Source organism: Lissotriton vulgaris, chromosome 5 (genome assembly GCF_964263255.1).
Source record: "Lissotriton vulgaris chromosome 5, aLisVul1.2, whole genome shotgun sequence".
Lineage (NCBI taxonomy): Eukaryota > Metazoa > Chordata > Amphibia > Caudata > Salamandridae > Lissotriton > Lissotriton vulgaris.
Genome location: NC_141693.1, coordinates 457653201 through 457676740, shown reverse-complemented (window position 1 = coordinate 457676740; position 23540 = coordinate 457653201). Strand labels below are relative to the sequence as shown.

The window sequence follows — 23540 nt, the reverse complement described above, 5'->3', positions numbered from 1 at the left end:
TTTTCGGCAGATGTCCAAAACACTCTGATGGAAATGCCGTTCGATGGCCGTCGGCTTTTTGGCGACAAGGCAGACCATGCGCTTGAGCGCTTTAAGGACTCCAGGGCTACAGCCAAGTCCTTGGGCCTCTCGGCCCCGCGCCAGCAAACGGGTGCCTTTCGCTCCTTTCGTGGCCAAGGAAAGGGCGCCCCCACAACTGCTGCCAGCCACACGCCGCAGGCTAACATCCAGCGCAGTGGCGGCCGTGGAAATCGCTGTGGATGCGGTCGGGAACAACGGCGAGGCCAGTCCACACCTTCCCCCGCATCATCTGCCTCTAAACCCTCCTAGTCCGTGCTTCTCGGCCCATGTGACGCCAGTGGGGGGCAGGGTTCGCCATCACCACTCTCACTGGCGCACTGTCACTTTGGACAGCTGGGTGCTGCAGATCGTCCGGAGGGGCTACTCCCTCCCCTTCGAGACGACCCCTCAAGCCATGCCACCGCAACACCACCGCATCACCACCGCAACACCACAGCGTATCGGGGGATCACTTGCGTCTTCTGCAGGAGGAAGTTTCGGTCCTCTTGGCCAAGAGGGCCATCAAGCGCGTTCCTGGGCCAGAAGTAGGACGTGCTTGCTACTCCCACTACTTTCTGGTACCCAAGAAGGGCAAAGGGGGCCTACGCCCTATCTTGGACCTACGGAACGTCAACGGCTTCCTCCGGAAGGAGAAGTTCAAGAGGCTGACTCTGGCTCAGGTCTTAGCTGCCCTGGACCCAGGAGACTGGATGGTTGAATTGGACTTGCAGGACGCTTATTTCCATATCCCCGTCCTGCCGGCCCACCGGCGTTACCTGCGGTTCAGGGTAGGCCACGAGCACTTTCAGTTTACCGTGCTCCCCTTCGGCATTACCAGCGCCCCACGGGTGTTCACAAAGGTGATAGCGGTGGTCGCAGCTCATCTGCGCCGGTTAGGGGTCTCAGTCTTCCCCTACCTAGACGACTGGTTGTTGAAGGCGGGCTCGCCCCAGACAGTCGTCAGCCACCTCCAGACGACGGCAGACCTCTTGCACCAGCTGGGGTTCTCCATCAATGTGCCGAAGTCACACCTGTGCCCCTCTCAGAAGCTCCTTTTCATCGGAGCGGTTCTCGACTCGGCGCAGTCTCGGGTTTAGCCACCCGAGCAGCGGGTTCGGGATATACAGGCTCTGATTCCAATCTACCAGCCTTTATCCCGGGTTTCCGTCAGGTTGACGCTGCGGCTTCTGGGGCTGATGGCTTCCTGCATCCTTCTGGTGCATCACGCCCAGTGGCGGATGCGGGCTCTGCAGTGGGACCTGAAGTTTCAGTGGGCCCAGCATCAGGGCAACCTGTCCGACCATGTCCTGATCTCGGAGGGCACTGCGAGACAGCTGCAGTGGTGGCTCACGGACCGCGATTGGGTCAGCGGCAGATCCCTCTCCCTTCCCCAACCGGAGCACGTAGTTGTGACGGACGCGTCCCTCCAGGGCTGGGGAGGCGGAGATCAGAGGCCTCTGGTCTCCGGCGGAGTCCCGGCTCCATATCAACCTTTTGGAGCTGCGGGCGATTCGTCTAGCACTGAAGGCATTCCTCCCCTCTGTCCGAGGGAGTGCAGTGCAGGTGTTCACGGACAACACCACCGCCATGTGGTACTGCAACAAACAGGACGGGGTTGTAGGAGAGTAGGGTCTGCAATCCTATGATCACCCCAGATTTTTGCTTTTTGCTTCACTGGTTTACGACTCACAGCCTTGCTGTTCTCTCCCTAAATTGACACGTGTACCTTAGGTGCATTTACCAATTGGTACTGGGCCACCTTATCAGACCCTGTAACTCAGGGCATAGGTGTACCCAGGGCCTACCAGGGGCTGCAGCATGTATTATGCCACCCATGGCTGGCCATCTAAATCTGACACAACTGGCTGCACGACAGCTGGGGCAAGGTGGTGTAATCACCCTTTGCTTTAGATATAGTATACCTATATCTAACCCTAAAATGGACACACAGATTCCTATCAGTCACTCCTATGGCAGGCCTTGACAATCCTGAAGGCAGAGTGCTTGGAATCGTGTGAGATGGTGCTCTGGCATGAGCTGAGCCCGTTTGCAGCTTGCGGAACCAAGTCCTAATAGCTGGTCCATGATAACGCATACCATATACTCTTAAGTGCATTATAATCCTCGCGGTTATATGCCAACTCTGGTATCGCTATATCAAAACATGTCGAGTAAGGTGTCATACGAATTGGAATACTAACCCCTCGCCAATTCTGGCGACGGGGTTAGCATTCCACCCTTCTAGAGGGACACTACATGTATGTAACTGTGAACCCCGGTTAAAGTTAACTCGAGCCTCAGCATCACAAAATGGATGCTGCCACCACAGACACAAGTCTGACCTCCTGCTGCTGGAAGTCCTTCCAGCAAGGGAGGCTTGGACAAAGGGTTTCCTGTCAGGGGCGGTGCTAGCACCATCCCAGACAGGGTTTTGTGTATCCTGGGTAGGAAGGGCTTTAGAGGAAGGTGACTGCAAGTGGCACCCCGGTGCTCACTATGCATCTGCCGGCTAGAACCAGTTCCAGGGGCACACCAGTCCCTGAGCTGGGGAAAGTCCGGCATGGGAGAGGGGTGTAACCACCCCCCTTCCTGGTCCCACCCATGGGCAGGACCTAGTCGCTTGCCAGCCCCTTTTCCTAGTATAAAGATAGGAGCGGGCCCCCTTCCAAATTAGATCATCTTTGAATCCTGAAACTACTTTCTACGAAAGGAACTCTCCACTTCTTCTCAAGATTTCTCCCTTGTGACTAAGGAGTAGTCACCCTGCACCCGCAGGCACCATCCAAGAACACTGCGGTTTGCTGAAAGTCTCTCCTCCGGATCAAGACTGCCCAGCTCGACGAGAACCGGCTTCCCTGGCACCTCTGACCTCTACCCACATCGTCAGCTCAGCTGAGATCCGTGGGTGTGACGAGACCTTGAGGGACCGGCCATCTTCAAGACTGCATGACGCTTGCCCAGCACGACCGCCGAGGGATCCTCGAGTGAGTGCTTTGGGGTGTGAGAAGCCCCAACCCTGAGCAGCTCCAGCACCGAAGTTCAGCCTCCCAGCCTCCACGAGATCTGCGTGGGGCCCTTCTGCTTTTTGCTGCTCACCGCGTTGTCTGGCTACTAGCCCGCTGGCTTGTGGCCTTCCCGACGACGAACGACGACATCAACACCGCTGGTCTGGTTGCTCCAGACCGGCCCTTGCTCCCCTCCAAAAGAGGAGCACCCCGGACCCTCCTGGTCCACTCCAGACGCCATTTTAAGTCCACCGCGTGGGCTTGCATTTGCCAAGACTTGTTTCCCCAATCCTGGGTCCAGCGACGTCGACAGCAGATACCATCGTGGGACAGCTCGCACCTCCATCCTGGTCGCCGACAACGCCTCCTGGTCCGTGAGACTGCAGAGCCCAGCGTCACCCACTCACCTGGTCGAGGTGATTTCAGCCGGTGCCATCCTGGTGCCCATTTAATCACTGGCTAGTGATTCAGAACTTGGTCCCCTCTGCTTACAGGTGTCTTCCATCTTCGATCCAGGCTTGGATCCACCCGAATCTCTACACTGGTCGCCTGCCAGCAACTTCTTCTTTCAGGCTCCATAGACTGCAACGAGGATTCCCGACGTCTTTCCAGACCTATGCATCCGCAGCCCCTGGGCTAGGTAAACTCAGCATTTCGGTGCTCCAGCATAGCTTAGCTATCCAAGGGTCCAGATCCTTTTTCGTTTCAGCTCTACCTAGTCGGATTCCTCCGATAACACTAACTTTGTAATTTCTAGCATCCATAGACTTTGTCCCGCATCCCGCGTGAGAGTGCACACTCTGCACCCGATCTCCCTAGGCCTCCTGCTAGTAATCTGAAGGTTCAGTAGTCCAGTCCTAGCGATCCTAAAGCCTATTAGAGTAGTACTTACCTGCTAGTAATTTCGCATTCCACTTTTAGAGTATAGGGTTTTTCGTGCCCCTCGGGCATTTGTGTAAATTGTGCAACTTTACGTATTTTCCTAAGAGCTTTGTATTGTGATTAGCGCCCTGTCCTCATAAAGATTCCAGGGCTGTTGTGTTCTAAATAAATATACTTTTATTATCATAACAACTTGTGTGGTGTCCTTTCACTTGGTGTTCAAGGGGTATATGTGATGGTATAACAGCTGGCTTAACACGCCCTCTAGAGTCTAGCCTAAAGACTGCTCTTGTCCATGCTACTAGGATAGCTGGTCTAACGGTTGACTTACAACCAATCATCAATAAGGGTCGTTTGGAATGATACACAGTGATCACTAGAATAGTGAGCACTACATATCAGGCCAACTTCTCACAGGGGTGGGGTCGTGGACCCTCTGCCAGGAGGCTCTGCGCCTCTGGCAATGGCTGGAACATCAGGGCGTGACTCTGGTGGTTCAACACCTGGCAGGTTCTCTGCCGCCGGTGCATGTTGGATCACGAATGGCGTCTGAACTCGGACGTGGTGCAAGGTCTCTTTCTGCTGTGGGGAGAGCCTTGGTTAGATCTATTCGCCACCGAGGAGAACGCGCAATATCATCAGTTCTGCGCGTTGGAATTTCCAAGGCGGCACTCGCTCGGAGACGCTTTTCGTCGCGAGTGGAGTTGCGGTCTGTTGTACGCCTTTCCGCCTGTACCACTTCTGCCCAGAGTGCTGAAGAAGATCAGGCGCGACCGGGCACAAGTCATTCTTGTGGCTCCGGACTGGGCACGAAGGTACTGGTATCCCGAGCTACTCAGTATGTCAGTCGATCCCCCGGTTCGTCTGCCTCTTCAGGAGGACCTTCTGTCGCAGCAGCAGGGGACGGTCCTCCACCCGAACCTGTCCAGTCTCCACCGCCATGCTTGGAGATTGAGCGGCGACAGTTGAGGCCATTTGACTTGCCTCCTGAAGTTTGTAACATCATTCTGGCAGCCAGGCGTCCCTCCACAAAGTCGGTATACGCCTGTAGGTGGAACAGATTTGTGGCATGGTGCACAGCAAAGGCTGTGGATCCCCTCAATGCCCCTCTTTCTGAGGTTCTTCTCTTTCTTCTCTCTCTTGCCCAGCAGGGCTACCTTTCTGCTCTTTCAGCCTTTTTTAGGCTGCCTGATCAACCTTCTTTGTTCAAGTCCCCTATCGTTAATCGATTCCTGAAAGGCATCACGCATACGTACCCTCCTGTGCCCTTTGTGATGCCTCAGTGGGACTTAAACTTGGTTCTTACATTTCTGATGTGCGCTCCCTTCGAGCTACTCCACAACTGTCCTCTTCGCCTTCTTACTTTGAAGACTGCCTTCCTGGTAGCCATCACCTCTGCCAGGAGAGTGAGTGAGCTCCAGGCTCTATTTTGTAAATCTCCCTTCCTTTCAGTCCATCCGGACAAGGTTGTGTTACAGACAAGGCCCTCCTTCCTGCCTTAGGTAGTCACAGCCTTCCACATTGGACAATCTATCACCCTGCCCACCTTCTTTCCGCCTCCGCATCCCTCGAGAGAGGAAGAGAGGCTCCACCGTCTGGACCCAAAACGTGCGCTCTCATTTTATTTGGATCGCACACGCCAGTTCCGGGTGGATGACCAACTCTTTGTTGGTTACGCGGGCGCTAAGAAGGGGAAAGCGGTGCACAAGCGGACCATCCCGCGGTGGATCATCTTGTGTATCCAGGGGTGTTACTCCTTGGCTAAGAAGGAACCCTCTGTGGGGCTGAGGGCTCATTCCACTCTAGCCACAGCGACTACAACTGCTTTGGGCCGAGGTGTGCCCTTGCAGGACATTAACCAGGCGGCTACGTGGGCCTCGCTGCACACGTTTGCACGACATTATTGCCTGAACAGTCAAGTCCGGAGGGATGGCTTCTTTGGCCATTCCGTCCTCCGGGACTTTCTGGTGTGATTATTGGTTCGCAGACCCACCACCGGGTTTGGTATTGCTGGGGTATCTATTCTAAGGTAAGGAATCTATCACCAACGTGTCTCTTTCAGATGCACAAGTTACTACTTGTGTAATGATATATCTGTAAGAGACATTAGTTAGTGATAGATTCCTTACCGACCCACCCATCCTCCCCGTTCTGCGAACCGATATCTAGGGTTAAGGTCATCCCCTTTCAGGGCCCTAGTTTCATGGCACCCGTGTTGGTTTTTGGCATAGCTCTGCGTTTCTGGCGCGGAAAAGCTGTGTCTAAGAACTGACGTCAGCACGCCGAGGCGGCGTTTAAGTACTCTGACGACGTCATCACGGCGCCGACGACGGACGCAGAGCCGCAGACGACGCCTACCGACGCGCAAGGGTACTGCTCCGCAAAAGTTTCCGGATCCAGTCTGACGCCTGGGGATATTCTAAGGTAAGGAATCTATCACTAACTAATGTCTCTTACAGAAATATCGTTACACAAGTAGTAACTTGTGCATTTTGAGTCAAACACAGGGACAGTAGGCTTCCCCCCCCCCCCCCCCCCCCGTACTAAGGGGGTATCAGCATGGTATATTGAAATCTATTCGTGGCACACTGTCGAAGCTAGAAAGTGACATTACAGCACTGAAATCTGACTTCTTCCAAGATCTGCTATGCATTCCCGTGTCAGAGGAGCTCGGGCGGGTGACCGCTTGTTTCGAGTTTTGGCTGCACCTCTCTGGAATGCTCTCCCTAGCACTACCAGGAACATACAGTATCATGAGGTTTTTAGGAGGGCAGTTAAGACCTGGCTTTTCCCTTTATTTTTTTCTGTTTCCTCAACGCTCTTCGCTTAGTACCTGCAAATCTAGCGCTGGGATGCCCCTTTGCTGGGGCAGCCATGCGCTCTACAAATCCCACAACATAGCATGATCCAGGCACGTTGGCCAGTATCTGTGAAAAAATGTCCACATATCAGGAGGAAGCCCCTCGGGAAACACACTTTCTAGACAAGGACATTAACGCCCGTAGCTATGGGGAGAGAGATCGGCCTGGCAGAACCCTTGCGCGCCTCCTTCAAAAGCCCCATGCCTTCACCTATATATCTGCTCGTCTAGACTTGGAGGGCAGAAGCCACTCCTCACCTGCCGACATCATGCAGTTCCATGGTTGCCTTTTTTGAGCAGCTTTACTCTACCACTCCTCTGGCGGGTGCTGCGGACCTTCGGGCCTACTTAGTCACTACAACTTGTATTGCTAATTGACGCACACAAGGAATTCCTAAATTGCCTGATAGCGATTGATCAAATAAAACAAGCAATCGCAGGCCTAGCCCCTGACCTTGATGGTCTGCCTGTTGGTTTTTACAAATAATTCTCCCACCTACTTGCGCCTAAGCTTCTGGACATTTATCAAGATTCCATAGAAACGGGCCCTGCCACCCTCCCTGAGAGAGGCAGTCAAAATTACGCTACTTAAGCCCGATAAATCGACTGATCAATGCAACTCATACCTGCTGCTATCCCTAATAAATACTGATAACAAAATATTTGCCAAAGTTCTGGCCAACCGCCTCCAACAGTTATTACTAGTAATGATTAGATCTGACCAATCCAGCTTCATTCCTGGTAGATCAATGGCCCACAATCTCCGTATTTTATGTGCAACTATAAATTACTTACACCCAGAAACCTCTTCAGCGGCCGCGATTTTAGACGCGTTCCCCTTACTGCAAAGGCTTGGGCTGGGTTCCAGTTTTATAGCGCAAATACGTGTATTATATACCTTACCCACCTTACCCACTGCCTGTATACTCACTACCTGTATACTCTTAATGGTCTGATATCGGATCCTTTCCAGGTGGCAAGAAGGACATGGCAGGGGTGCCCACTCTCCCCTATACTCTTTGCCATTGACATGGAGCCCACTGGCTCTACGACCACGTCAGCACCACGTAACAGAAGGCTAGGATTTACATCTCAGGTACTCATTATATCCCTCTACGCCAATGTCATCATGCTGTACGCAAAAGGTCCGGAGACCAATTTAGACCCTTTGGTCCGGAAGGCTGTCCGTTTCGGTGGCATCTCCGATATTCAGGTGAACTGGGCAAAATCTATACTCTTCTCTCTGACAGAAGTGACGGCCCCCTTCGCCTCGGACTACCCACTTCAGTAGGAAGCAGGTCCAGTCGAATATTTAGGAATAGTGGTTAGTAGGAACATTGAAGAGCTATGGCAGTGCAATTTTGGTAAAGCCATACGCTGGCTGGAAGAGCGCATCCCAGTTTTGTCTAAACTCCCCCTATCCATGGCAGGACAAATTGCCAATGCAAAAATGGTAGTGTTACCCAAATTCCTTTATTTATTTGTGAATGTTCCACTCCAGCTTACCATCAGTTTTTTCATGCAACTCCGCTCCAATCTTATCACGCTGATATGGGCGGGCAAACACAGACGAAATGCATACTACTAACATTACCGCAGGTGCGGTGTGGATTAGGTGCCCCAGATTTTTACCTAAACGCATTGTGCTCTCAAGCACACTTCTTGCATTACTGGCCCCATCCCATACCCTTACAACCACACATCGCGATTCAGATGGACAAAGTCGCCACTTGGCCCTTGACTGCAGCACTGTTTCTCCTATACAAATCGCCCGCTCCTGACATTGACACTACATAATGCATGCAATGGACATGGGAGGGACTTGGGAGGCGTGCAGGCATTACACGGCTCTGTGCCTCGTCGGTTCCCATAGTTAATCACCCCTTGTTACTTCCCCTACAGGACAAAGAGGCAATCAGCCACGCGAAACAATTAAATATCCATACATTTGCAAATCTATATCCAGGCGATCGGTTAATTGACCTAGCTGGGAAGCCTCTTGCACCGCCGGATACTCTCCTTTATTTCCAGTTACATGCCGTATGTCAATCACTACACAACACCTTCCCAGCCCCCCTGAAGATGTTACAAGCCCTGGTACCCATATACACTACTTCCTGACAACACAAGATGATAACGTATATTTTCCGGCATATGCAACAGACTGCACATGTGACTACTCCGGAAACACAAGAGGCTTGGAATGCAGACCCAGCATACGCCCTGTCGGATGCGCTATGGTCGTTTTGTTGCTGACAATTAGAGATGTCTCCGAATTACTGATTGAGCTTGATTCATTTCAAATTCTTACATAGAGTATACCGCACACCAGCACAGCTATGCAGGATGGGGCTGATTCCCAACTCCTGATGCCAACGCTGTCACGCACCACTATCAGACTTTATCTACCATGCATGGCACTGTCCTACCATTACAGCCTACTGGGGTGAGGTTTTTTGCACACTAGAAGGGATCACGGGTTGCCTATTGCATTTCCACCATTACTAGGGCTGTTGGGGTATGTGGGTGAGGTCGCCCGAAAGGTTCGAAAACTGGTTGGTTATTTCTCCTTTTAACGAAACGTCAGGCAGCTATGCACCGTGTGCTCCTAGATCCAAAGATCGGCTCACAGACATTGCCTATTTCCAAGAACAATTGACTGCATATTGGGATCCTCAGCCGCAAAGTAGATGCCCTCATGTTCTATGGGAACCGTTTACAACTTACCTCTGGAATCAAGACTCCAGATCTGCTGTAACACCTGTAGACACATCACTTCTTGGCGTAGATAAGGCATAGGTCGCATAATCTCAACCTTGCACCTCTGGATGTCTATGACAACGAGAAAGCTGTTGGACACAGAGGAAGCAATTCCGGGGATATGTTGGGAGGTGGAATACTGGGAACTACATAGAATCTGGCAGGAGAACATGTCCTCTGAGGTCGCCTAACTGTACAATGTTACTGTAATGGATCACCTCAGCAGTGTATTGTTCCCGATTGTGCATGATTATGACACGTACATGTAAATGGCCATGCAATGTTCAATTAATAAAAATATAATAAAAAAATAAATTAAGCCATCTGAACTATAGATAGTAATGTTACCATTCAGTTTGCATGAGCAAATTTAATATATGAGTAACATGCTACTTTGCACACCTAATATTTCTTCATGCCTTCAAAACCCCACAATCTTATTGTTCTCTCATCATTTGCAATTGGCTAGTTATGATTATATATCTATTGGAAAAATGGTACTTGATTTGACACCTCACACTATGTAGTTTCTTGTCTTGTTTGACAGGCATTATTGGTGGATTTACCAGTGTGTTCACCTCAACAGTAGAAGGGGTCAAAACTGAAGGAGGAGTCAGTGGCTTCATATCGGGCCTTGGTAAAGGGCTCGTTGGAACTGTAACTAAACCGGTAGCTGGAGCTCTGGATTTTGCTTCAGAAACAGCTCAAGCTGTGAGGGATACGGCAACGCTCAGTGGGCAAAGGTCAGTAATTTGAATATTTATAATCTGAGGATTCGGTATGTCACATTTTAGTGCTATATTGACCATTTTGTTAAATCTTCTTGTTCTAGTGTATTGAATTGAAGAAGTACAGAAATGTTCTTTTATCTACCCTTAAAGTCTGGCGTGCTCTTTCAGTTATAATGGGGTTTTGTTTGTGAGCGATTTTTCATCAGTTGTGTGTTTGTATCACAGTTCGAGATGGGCTGAGCAAACGAACACCACTGCTGTGTTTGAAATGTGATTGGTTTATCTCCTTGAGTGCTCATGACGAGCTGAGCTCGTCATGACCGCGCCCGTTAAATGGAACGCTCGCATGCTGGGCTAATTCCCCTGCTGTGCTGAGCGTTCCATTGGAACGGGCGTGGTCATGACGAGCTCAGCTCGTCATGAGCACCGGAGCGCTGTGGCTCATGATGAGCTGACCTCGTCATGAGCAACGGGGCGCTGTACGCGCCCCCAGCACAGCGGGGGGAAACAGCCCCGCATGGAAGGGGTTATAGCATATACTCCATAACCTGCTGAATAAATCTCCTTAGTGTACCTTTCATGGTGTGGACTTTGGACTTAATATTGGGGATGAGGATATTCTGAACTGCACCCTGAGTGTTCCTCAGAAAAATATCAGGAACCCTAAGTTTATTGTTTCTTTGGGTTCCTGGGGGTACAAGTGAAGCACATTTATCTACTGCTCATAAGCTCTGCTCAGCTAATGATAAGGTCTGAGCAACAGTGAAAGGCTGCAGTGCTACATTTTGGCCTGCTAAGATTGCTTGTTTGAAGCGATCAAGCACTCCTTCTGGGTACCCCTTTAAGGTATTTGGGACCGCATTCTTTAGTCTGTTGGGGTAGCATGCAGTGTTATCTGATAGTGACGTCTAACTGCAGATTCCTTACCTTTGAATTTCCCAGGCATCCAGCTGGGTCCGTAAACTTTTGCAGAGCAGTACCCCTTGTGCGTGTCGTCAGGTGACTCCATTCGGCTCCGCATGACATCTTCGGTTATGACGTTGCAGTGCCTATATAGGCGCCACCCAGGCGCGCAGACGTCAGTTCTTTTCTTTCCGTGCCAGTTAAGTGTTGATTCAGGAAGAGGTACCCTCTGTCACTTTTTGACAGGTTTTTTTCACTTTTTTTTTTTTTGAATTCGTAAAAAAAAAAGCCACTTTGTGTGCGAAGGATGTCTTTGAGGAAGACCAGTTTCAACTGTGCAGTGCCTGCCACCGCATAATGTCAGTAACCGATCTCACCCTCGTTTGTCTTTGGTGTCTCGAGCACGACCACAACTAGAAGACGTGCTCGGACTGCCGGACATGGCTCCAAAGGCCTTGAGGGAGCAGACGATAAAGCTCCTTGCAGCCCAGCAGTTGACAACGTCGAGTGAGACTCTGCAGAGGTCCCGATCCCAGTCGAAGAAGAGGAGGTCGCAGGACCGCTCCCATAACCCTAAATCCTCTTCCTCTCACTGTTCCGTGGAGCCGGAGCCTGGGTCGACTTAGCGCCTCCGTCCCTTTCCAGGAGCCTGAGCGACCCCATCTCAAATAGACGAATTTTACGAGGCTAAGCACCGTGTATTTGAGTGGGCTGATCTAACTGATGAACCCTCTGGCTCGCAGAGTCGGAAGGGGCCCCATCTTGTTTGACGCCGTCGGCTCCAGCCACGGTGCCGGTGGGCCCTCCTGGATCCGATCCCGGATTTGGGTCGATGCCGTTGATGCCAATGCGACCTCCTCTGGTGTCGGACCCGGAGTCAGTGCATGTGGCAGCGGCGGAGCCCATAGCCAGCGACAGCCCCATCCTCTCCCCAACGACACGGTGTCTGGCATTGGGCTCGGTGAATACTGCATGCTTATTGGGCCGTTTCTCCCACTCCCTTTTGGAGACTGTTGTGCAAGTGCTGCCACAAGTCCTGGAGGAGGCCCGGGCTGTGCTCCCAAGCAGTCAAGGATGTTAGAGGTGCAGCAAAATTCACCATACGGTGTGGCCTAGATACAACATATTCATCTGATAGAGACTACTAGCCGCAGATTCCTTCACGTCGAATTATCCCCAGGCGTGAGACTGGATCCGGAAAACTTTTTGCCACAGCATCCCTGCGCGCCGGGGGAGGGGCGGCATCATGCTACTCCGCCCAGGCGTCGTCAGCGCACGTGACATCAGCAAGGTCACATAAGCCCCACACCGGCGCACAAACGTCAGTTTTTTCCATTTCCGCATGCAACGAGGATCCGGTCTCTGTTCTGGCCTGTTTGGGCCCCCTTTTTTCTCCCTCAGTTGTGCTCTTTCTGGTGAACAGTGTGCGAATGCCTTCGGGCTTCAAGACTTGCACGTCGTGTGGGCGTCTTATGTTGGCGACAGACCCTCACCTCTTTTGTATGTGGTGTTTAGGGGAAGATGACGGCACCACTGATTGTGAGGCGTGCCAACAGTTGAAGCTGAAGTCGCGGCAGGAACGCCAGATGAAACTACTCTTGGCGCGTCTCTCAAGGTAGGCTTCATCCCCTCGTTCAGTCTCGGCGGACGATTTCAGATACAGCCTTCGCCTGCGTCCTCGTCCCTCTCCGATGCTGCGAGAGCGTCGCTCCCAGTGGGTAAGTGTTGCATTTTGTCCCCGGGGGCTGTTGTTCGGCCTGCCGAGGGGCGTGGGCTCTCCGCTGGTGATGCGGCCCCACCTGTTGTCCTCCTATCCACCGTTCCCAATGAAGGGGCTTCGAGAGTCCAGATGGAGACATATGCGGCGGCCTTGCAGGCCTCGCTGGCGTGTCCTCCTCCTTCCCCTACTGGGGTGTCAGTGGATCCCTTGCATTGCGCGGGGCCCTCTGCGACGTTGCCGGCCGCTCCGGTGCCGACTGGTTCGGCTCCAGACTTGGAAGATGTGGTGCTGTTGGGGTGCAGCCCTTCGGTGGTCCCTCCTTTGGACCACAGCGCCTCTGCCTCGCCGCAAACTCCTGCGGGAGTCCCTGTGGTGTCGCAGGAGGTCGCCGGGGCTCGGGAAGCATCCCCGAGCCCCTCTCGGTCCTTTAACAAGGTTGTCCTTGTGAGAAGTTGGCCTGATATATGATGCTCACTAGTTCTAGTGATCACCTTGTATCAGTCCAAACAACCCTTATGGTGATTGGTTGTAAGTCAACCTTATAGACCAGCTATCCTAATGGTAGCATGGACAAAGCAGTCTTAGGCTAAACTCTTTTGGCATGTGAAGCCAGCTGTTTTACCACATATAACCCCTTGAATACCAGATGAAAGGACACCACACAGGTTGTTATGAAAATAAACAATATATTTATTACTAACAAACACCTCTGAACTCTTTATGAGATCAGAGGGCTAAGCACATAACAAAACTCTTAAGAAAAACACAGTAAGTCGCACAAATTACAATGGTGCCCTAGGGGCACAACAAACCATATACTAAGTAAATGGTATAAGTAAATCGATAGAAGAAATGAGGATGCCCAGAGGCTGTAGAATCGCTGGGGCTACACTACCCTAACCTTAGGTAAGGAGCAGGAGGCCCACGGGACGCGTGTGCAGTGTTAGAACACACACACAGGTTTCAATGCAAAGTCAATGGGCATGAACAAATTACGAAAAAGGTAAGTAAAGACAGTTCCGACTGGTTGAGACCGAAACTACAGGATACCTGGACACTAGTAGAGTCAATCTACCTATGAGCACCGAAATGCTCTCGTTACCTCACCCACGGGCTGCAGGTGCATAGGTGTGAAAGTGTGTCGGGTTTCCGAGTTGAAGTCAATGGAGCCTTGGAGAAAGATGCTGCAGGCGACCAGGAGGAAGATGTCTGGAGTGATCCATGGGTGGATCAAGGAAGATGGAGACCTGAAAGCAGAGAGGACAATGTTCACAGTCACTAGCCAGTGACCGGAGTGGAACCAGGAAGGAACCAGATGCTGTCGTCGCGATCAGGTGAGGAGTGGACGCTTGACTCTGCAGCCGCGTGAACCAGGAGGTGTCTTCGACGACCAGGATGGAGGCACGAGCTGTCCCACGCAGGCTCTCGCTGTCGGCGGTGTCTGTTCCGGAATCGGAGTCAACAAGCCTTGGCAAAGGCAACCCATGCGGTGAGTGAAGATGGCGTCTGGTGCGGACCAGGAGGTTCCGGGGTGCTTCTCTTTTGGAAGGAAGCACGAGCCAGTCTGGAGCAACCAGACCAGCGGTGTAGATTTCAAGGTTCGTCGTCTAGGAGGCCACTAGCCAGCCAGCAAGTGACCAGACAACGCGTTGAGCTGCAATCAAGCAAAAGGGCCCCACGCAGATCTTGCGGATGCTGGAGGGCTGGTCTTCGGTGCAAGAGCTGCTCGGGCTGGGGCTTCTCAATCCCCAAAGCACTTACTCGAGGATTCCTCAGAAGTCGTGCTGGAAGCGAAGTGCAGTTTCTCCAAGATGGCCGGTCCCACGTGTCTCGTCGCACCCACGGATCTCAGCTGTGCTGTAGATGTGAGTTGAGGTCGGAGAGGTTGCCTAGCTCTGAAGTCTGGTTCCACCAGGAAGGACGACAAAGTTAACCGCTAGGATGCTTGATGGTGCCTGCAGATGCAGGGTGGTCACTCCTTGGCCACAAGGGAGATTTTCTTCAGTCTTCTGTGAAGCAGAACGTCGAAGTCCAGAGTTTCTTCTTTGTAGTTTCAATTCAGGATAATCTCATTTGGAATGGAACCAGCTCCTACCTTTATTCTGCTAAAGGGGACTGTACTAGTGACTAGGTCGCTCCCATGGGTGGGACCAGGAAGGGGGGTGGTTACACCCCCTATCCTTTGCCCGGTTTCGCGCCACTGCTGGGGCTGGAGTGCCCCAGCAACTGGTTTGAACCTTGGTATGCACAGGGACACCTTGTGTGCCCCAGGCATGTCTCATTCCTTTCAGCCCTGCCTATCTGGATACACAAAGTCCTGTCTGGGGTGGCGCTAGCACCTCCCCAGGCAGGAAATCCTTTGTCCAGGTCTCCGTTGCTGGAAGGACTCCCAGCAGCAGGAGGTCAGACTTATGTCTGTGGCAGCAGCATCCATTTTGTGATGCTGAGCCTCAGGTTAACTTTAACAGGGGTTCTAGTTACATACATGTCTTATCCCTCTAGAAGGGTGGAATGCTACCCCCGTCACCAGAACTGGCGAGGGGGTAGTATTCCAAAGCGTACGACACCCTACACGACATGTTTTGATATTGCTATGCCAAAGTTAGCAATAACTGCAAGGATTATAATGCACTAAAGAGTATATGGTATAGCGTTATCATGGAACAGCTATGAGGACATGGTTCCGAAAGCTGCAGACAGGCTCAGCTCAGGTTAGAGCACCATCTCACATATTTCCAAGCACTCTGCCCTCCGGATTGATAAGGCCTGCCATAGGAGTGACTTATAGGAGTATATGTGTCCATTTTGGGGTTTGATATATGTATACTACATCTACAGCAACGGGTGATTACACAACCTTGCCCCAGCTGTGCCACCAGCCAGTTGTGTCTTTTTAGATGGCCAGCCAGGGGTGGCATAATACATGCTGCAGCCCCTGGTGGGCCTTGGGTACACTTATGCCCTGGGTACCTATGGTACACTGTTCAAGGACTTACAAGAGTGACCCAATACCAATTGGTAAATGCACCTAAAGTACATGTGGGTCAATTTAGAGAGAGAACAGCTAGGCTGTGGGTCTGATTAGCAGGCCCACAGCCAGGGAAAGTCGTAAACCAGTGAAGCAAAAAGCAAAAATCTGGGGTGACCATAGGATTGCAAACCCTACTCTCCTACAGTCCTGTCTAAGGCCAAGGTGACGTCGCTACGGCGCCGGCAGCTGCTGGACCAGGCAGCACCACAGGGGTCGGTGGACCCTCCTTGTCCCGCTCTGGGTCGAGGCTGGATGGGGACCCCTCGTCCTCCTCCGTGCCTTTCTCGTCCCTCCATGAAGGCGGCTGCCTCGTCGGAGGGCGAGTCAGAGGTTGAGTCGGCCCTGGCGGCGCCGCATGGATCGCCAGGCGACCTCCGTCACGTGCTGGGCCGAGGCTGGCGGAGGGCTTTGTGTCACTCCCCTGGTCCCTCTCGTCCCACCATGCAGGTGGCTGCCTCAGTGGAGGTCGAGTCAGCGCCATTCCGGTGCCGCCCCTTTGCCACTTCGGATCCAGCCCGCTCCGGTCCCCGGCGCGGTGTGGCTTTGAGGAGCCCTATCCGGCGTCTCCTTCGGCGCCGGATGGCGTTGCCGTCCTGCCTCAGGCGGCGGACTCTACTGCTCCAGACAGGCGTTGAGTCTTGGATTTGTCTTCGGACGCTCCCTCTTCTCCGGAGGTTGGGTGCATACTGGTGTCATCTTCCCGGGAGACAGGTCGCCGCGTGGTGGCTTTTTTCGCCAGCGTCTTCGAAGGGTGGCTCCCACCATTCCCGAGGCCAGGGTGCTCGATGGAGGAGCGACACGTCCCTCACTCTTCGGTCCATTCTGACTTCCAGTTCTGGCCTTTGCCCGCCCCGCTTGGCTTTAGGGATGGCCACCTTAGTTTACAGCCTTTGCCCATGGAGAAGCTGCTTTCTTCACTGCGGGGCCCTACAGAGGCGGGTGTGGCCTTTGCTCACGCGGTGTCCACGGCTGTAGACATTCTGCGCATGGGTGACCCGGTTGCTCATTTTCCGGCAGACCCTCTCTTGGAGGCTCTCCACCAGGGCTCTGGTGGGAGGGAGCTGTTGCTTCCTTTTGAGGGTGAGCTTTTTTCTTCCTTGACGGGGGCCTGGAGGCACCCCGCCTCAGGGGATCCGGTGACTCAACACCTTATGCACCGGCACCTTCCAGCGCTGCGTGACCCAGCATGTCTTTCCCTCTACCCCCCTGCCTCAAGTCCACTTTTGCGGACTGCTTTTCCGTCCCTGCTGCCACTGTTGACTCTGCCGTCCAGGGAGGCTCACTGGCTGGACTCTTGGGGGCGCAACATGTTCGCCGCAACCAGCGCTGCCCATGGCACCCTTAACACCTTATGTGTGTTGGCTAGGGCCACCTCTTGTATGTGGGACTCGCTGAGTTGGCTAGGGCCACCTCTTGTTTGTAGGACTCGGCTGAGTTCTTGGGATCCGCAGCTTCACAGGAGACTGTTCAGGTGGACTTACGGCATCAAGCGTTGGATGGCCGGGAACTAGCAGCATTTATTCTCCGCTCCGCTCTGGACATCTCGGAGGTGCTGGGCCGGGACATGGCTTCCTCAGTCGCCCTCCGTCGCCATGCTTGGCTTTGGGACGGCGTGTTCCCTGAAAATGTTCGGAAGCGGCTGATTGATCTTCCATTCGTTGACACCCTGTTGTTCCATGCCCCGGCGGACTCCGTCATCCAAAGGTTCTTGGCAGGGCTCCGTCCCTGAAAGTATTCGGAAGCGGCTGATTGATCTTCCGTTCGATGGCACCCTGTTGTTCCATGCCCCGGCGGACTCCGTCATCCAAAGGTTCTTGGCAGGGCTCCGTCCTCCTCCTCCTCCTTATCCTCCTCCTCCTCCTTCCCCTCCTCAGTGATTGCTGAGTTTAGCTAGTTCTGGACCTTCTTTTAGGCCGGTTGCCCTTGCTGTGGAGTGTGTTTTATGGCCATTCGAGTCCTCCTTGCTGGGACTGTGGCGTTGTTGGCTGCTGGACGGCCCCGTTGACTGTGTGTGTTTTTACTGGAATTGTCTGTACGTACTTGGCCCTCAGATTAGGCCTTCTGTTTTGTCTTGGGCTGCTTGACAAGCCTTCCGCTGTTTTTTTTTTCCCCGTGGCTCTTTCGTTCCTTCCTCTGCTGCAGAAGTTTCTTCCAAAGAGAGTTCCCATGTCTTGGGACTTAACTCACCCTATGTGGGATAATGGTAGCAGTTATATAGCTTGCATTCTGCTAGGGAGTTCAGGTTGCCTTCGGGCACATGCTCTCCGTGGCGTTTACGTATGTTGCTATTGCTTCTTTAGGCCTTGTGCGCGGACCCCTTGTAGTGATGTGTCCGGGCCTTTCGCACCTTCCTGCTCCTGCGGCTGGGATGATTCTGTGTTTCACCCTTGTCAGGCTTTGCTTGCCCGGTCTTCTTGCTTTTGGTGGCTTATTACTGTTGGTGCCGCTCTGTCTGGTTTGTTGCCTTCCATCTAGTTGGGCTCACCTTCTTTTCCCTCGTTTCCTTGGGCCCTCTAGGCTTTCTTCTTCCTCTTCCTTGTCCGGGCATTGGATGGAAGCTATGTTGCCCTGTGATGGAGTGGGGTGCTTCGGCCTCTCTGGCCTTGCCCTTGGCTCTCCTGTTGTGAGTGTATGGGCTTCTTCTGTCTTCTTTTTTCTTCCTACATCCCTCTTGGGGTCGGTGGTGTTCTGCTTATAGGGGTTCCTCTTGCCTGGAAGGGACGGAGCTTTTCTCCTTGTCCGTGGCTCGGGTCCCCTGTAGAGCCATCTGTGATGTCCAGGCTGGTGGGGTGCTTTTGCAGTCTCTCCTTCCCCTTGGGTATTGCTAGGGTATCTATTCTATGTGAAGGAATCTGCAGCTAGTAGTCTCTATCAGATGTACGAGATACTTACCTACGGTAACAATGTATCTGAAAGAAACAGGTTAGTGTTAGATTCCTTACCTTAGAATATCCCCAGGCGTCAGACTGGATCCGGAAAGTTTTGCGTAGCAGTACCCCTGCGCGTCGGTAGGCGTCGTCTGCGGCTCCGCGTCGGTCGTCGGCGTCGTGATCGCCGGGATGACGTCATCGGAGTACTTAGACGCCACCCTCGCGCGATGACGTCAGTTCTTCTTTTTTCCGCGCCAGCAAGCGCAGATCCGGGAAGAGCAGTACTCCTAGTCAATTTTTATCTGACTTTTTTGATCTGTTTTGTATCTTCTCGAATCGACCTTCGACCCCGTTGCCGGTAGGGTTTCCCGTTTTCAAGCCGTGTGACGATTGTCACCGAATGATGTCGTGACCGACCCCCACCGTCGGTGCCTTTATTGCCTTGGGCCGACCAAAACAACAAGTCGTGCCCCGACTGCCGGGCCTTGACCTCGAAGGCTAGGCGGGAGCGGTCCCGCAAGCGTCTCGAGATCCGGCAGTCGGCCTGTGCCGCTCGAGGTCCCGGTTGAGGAGAAGGTTGAGCAACCAGTCGCGGGGCCGTAGTCATCACCGCTCGACGAGCCACCACCCCTCGTCGGGCTCCAAGTCCTCAGGAAAGTCGAGGCACTCTAAAAAGAAGTCAAAGAGGCGTCATCGCTCTTCTGACTCCCCCAACGCTCGCGGGACGCGGCTGGGGGTTTGGGCGACACGGCCCATGCTGGTCCGCCGGAGCCGCAAGCACTGCGTCCAGCTCCACACCCGCGACACCGGAGTAGATCAGCGCCTTCCTCGCGGCCATGAGAAATCGCTTCCCTCCGCCGGACCCTGCCGAGGCGCCTTTGGGCACCGCAGATCCATCTGGGAGTCCTAGCAGGCCGGCGGCTCCGGTGCTCGGCCTGATGCCGCAGGACTCCACAGGATCCAGGCCTGGATCCGGGTCATCACCAGGCGACCTTACAACCTCTCCGCTGGCACCGACCCCAAGGGTGTCGCCCACGACGCGGTCCCAGCCCCGGTCCGGATCCGGCGTCGGATCGACGCCGTCCGGCGTCGACGCCGAGAGATAATCAATTCATCTATGATCCGGCTCCATCATTTTTCCCTATCAAGAGATGGACGAGGACTGGGAGTGGTCTGAGGACCCTCTGGCACAGGAGTGCCAGTCGAATCAGGACTGGGCAGTTGAGCTAGGGGAGGCCAGTGGTCTGGACACTTCGCCCGACACTGGATTTGTCTCCCCTCCTACCGTGGCTACGGAGAAGGGGGCTGCTTACAGCGTGGTGTTGACAAGGGCGGCCAAGGCTTTGGCTCTTGAGCTCCCTGTCGCGGCCGTGAGGACTAACCTCCTCACTGAAGTGCTCAAACCGCAGGCAAGCTCCGCGGAGCCTCTCCTGCCGTTTAATGAAGCCCTATCCAACGTTCTGTTGGGCCTGTAAAGGCACAAATGAAAATACTTGTTCACATTGTGATTTGTAGAACAACTTGAGCTTTATTGCCTAAAAGCCCTTTTTCCTTTCTTTTCACTTTGATTGTACTAAAGTGTTTTTGTGTTTAAATGAGGTACAGGCTTGTGCCCCACAACGTGAGTTTGTTGAAGGATATTTTGCCTTTATCTTTTGATATAAGTAAATACACTCTGACCTCTATCCGGCTGGATAAGTCAGCCAAATACAGAATCCATTCTGTCTGTATTTATTTGTCTGTTATATCCTATATTGCATGGGACCACTGTTGATTTTACACGACTTATATTGTAGGGCTAGGGTTACTTCCCCTTTCAGGGCCCTGGGTTTGCACACGTCTACGTCGTTTACTTCGTGGCTCTGTGCTTCTGGCGTGGAAAAACAAAGAAAAGTACTGACGTCCGCATGCCTGGGTGGCACCTATATGGGCACCGCAATGGCATAACCGAAGCTGACAATGTCACACGGAGCTGAATGGCTTTATCCAACGGCGCGGGCAAGGGGTAATGTGCAGCAAAGTTTCCGGATCAAGCCTGGCGTCTGGGAAATTCAACGGTAAAGAATCTCCAGCTAGATAAAGTCCTTAACCGATAATGCGTTATCGAAGGTAAGTAACTTGTTCTTTAGGTCTAATTTGACAAACCTTTGTAAAACATTATGTGATCCACAGAAAACATTTTAGTTGTGCTTGTGAGACGTGGGCCTTGGCTCTGCTCACATGTTCACCTTCCTACCTACTGAATTTGATTGGGAAAAAGTTGTGTATGGAAACAAAGTGCTTGTATTATACATATTTTGCTCAGTACGGCAAGGGTGAGTTAGTTATGGCAATAAGCCAGTTATCAAGGCTGTAGGTCTGATTTATTCATTGGGAAAAGTTATGTTCAATGCCTTGGGTATGATGTGTTTCTTTATTGTGAAAAGTATATACCAAGACCAATAGGCCTTTATAGGTGGATTGTTATTTCACTGTGTTAAAGCCTGTAGACAAATATTTTCTAACATGTATTCCTACTGATTACCTTCGTAGGGAGGGTTTTGGTTGCCTACTCTGACAAACACAATTTATTTTAATTTGATTAGTTATCTGATAAAGACATCTAGCCACAGATTCCTTACCTCTGAATTATCGCCAGGCGCCGGACTGAATCCGTAAAACTTTACACAGTAATACCTTTGCGCGTCACTGTGCTTATCACTCTAGCCTACACGTGTTTCATCACAGCATGTGGCTGTGAATCTTCAGGGCTGATCTAAATGATCGAGGCGCGTTATCGGGAGACCGGTGATAATTCCGTCCCGGTCCTGATCGGGATGTTTCTGTATAAGGAGAACGTTACCGAAAAATAAACGGTTTCCGTTCCGTCACAGTGGGGGTAGTGTGTAAAATACACAGCGTCGGTATTTTCGGGCTGTTCGTTGCCCGTGGGTTGAGCTGAGTGCAGCTCCTGTTTCCGTGTGCGCTGTGATGAAACACGTGTAGGCTAGAGTGATAAGCACAGTGATTCTGAGAAAAGAACACTGTTGAACAATAAAACCTTTTTGAAAACTTATGTCTGTTTGATCTATCCCATTGGTTTGGCCATTTGACCATTTGAAGATTGAAATTTGATTTGATACACTAAGTGTGCTCTGGATTTTTGTCCAATTACATTAGAGAGAGGTCCCTGATCCTTTTTCTTACAGAGGTTAAGGTTTTCCTCTGCCAAGAAGCACCTAATTCCATACCACGACATCTTACTACTTACCGTGATAAGCTGAGCGCCACATTTCTGAACACTGAAAAACCTGTTCACTGATTGTATAAAAAACCTTTGCGCGTCGGTAGAGGATGTCGAGTGACTCCATAGCAACATTGTCCACCGGATGTGACGTCGACAGAGTCCATAAAAGCCCTCCCCTGAAGTGCTGATGATAGTTTCTTTTCTGTACCTCTTGCCATTTTGGCCTATCTCGACCACACAATCGGCCTTTTTCTGGTTGTCCTTAGGGTCCTGTGGACGAAGATGTCGGCCCCACACCTGTCTTGCTTCGTCTTTCATATAATACAGAATCTACCACACAGTGGCTTAAACCCACGGGGAAGCCGGAGACAAAACACAGAAACAAACACCTTTAGAAAAGGTTTTTATTTTACAAAATGTAAAGACTCTCTTTTTAGAATAAGGCTTGGGGTTTTATTTTACACAATGCTCTCTAACAGAAAGGCTTTCCCAGATGCCAAATGCACAACATTAAAATACACATAGATATATATATATATCTTGCTCCTCCATTCGCCGTGGGCGGGGCACTTCATGGTCGGGTGCAGAAACGCGGTGGCGTACCGCGATATAAATCCAAGCTCAGTAATTTCCCTTTCTCATTCAAGTAGGAAAAGAATAGCACTCTCGAGGATTCTGTGGCTCAGCAGCAGTTTATTTAGGACAAACGCGTTTCGGATTTACATCCTTCGTCAGTGTCGTAATCTCTAAACAAAACACCGGCGGCCATTTTTTATTAAAACATCACATGTCACGTGCAAGCAGTGGGTAAAAAACGGACTTAGCGTCCCATTGATTTACGCGGGCGCCATCTTGGAACAGTAAATACTGTGTCACATTTGCATTATTTCATAACAAAAGCCGGTTTAGATTACCGCTTTAAAACACTCATTACGTTTCGTTTCAACATTTAAGAAAACCAATCACATATGATACTATTCATGCAATTCTTAAATGTTGAAACGAAACGTAATGAGTGTTTTAAAGCGGTAATCTAAACCGGCTTTTGTTATGAAATAATGCAAATTACTGAGCTTGGATTTATATCGCGGTACGCCACCGCGTTTCTGCACCCGACCATGAAGTGCCCCGCCCATGGCGAATGGAGGAGCAAGATGTTAATAGCGGAGGCACCGCTCTAGTCTGGATCCAGGGAAGAATTGAATCTTTTCGGCGGAAAGGAACACCGAAGCGAACAGGGCGAGCCGCGAGAAATACGGTAAGCCAAACGGTGTGTACTAATCCCTGAGCGAATCCAGTAACAGAGTGGGTCGAGAGGCTCTAGTCTCGCAGCAGTTGTTAAAAATTTGGTAACGACCTCCGGGCTCGGAGATATCGTGCCGAACCACTAAACGCACTAAACATGTACAGTGTGAACGAAAGAAATGAGGCGGCTGCCAATATGTTCAAGAAAAAAAGTAAAACAGATCGCACGAATGTAAAAACGAACGTT

At 51.8% G+C, this 23540-nt stretch overlaps 1 protein-coding gene across 2 annotated transcripts in view; it reads left to right on the top strand.

The window, feature by feature from the left end:
- VPS13D (vacuolar protein sorting 13 homolog D) overlaps positions 1 to 23540 on the top strand; it is a 2754556-nt gene that overhangs the window by 2584863 nt on the left and 146153 nt on the right. For both annotated transcript variants that reach the window (XM_086921894.1, XM_086921893.1), the window contains exon 67: positions 10115 to 10310. In XM_086921894.1, coding sequence (XP_086778020.1) covers positions 10115 to 10310 — 196 coding nt within the window. The remainder of the gene's footprint in view (positions 1 to 10114; positions 10311 to 23540) is intronic.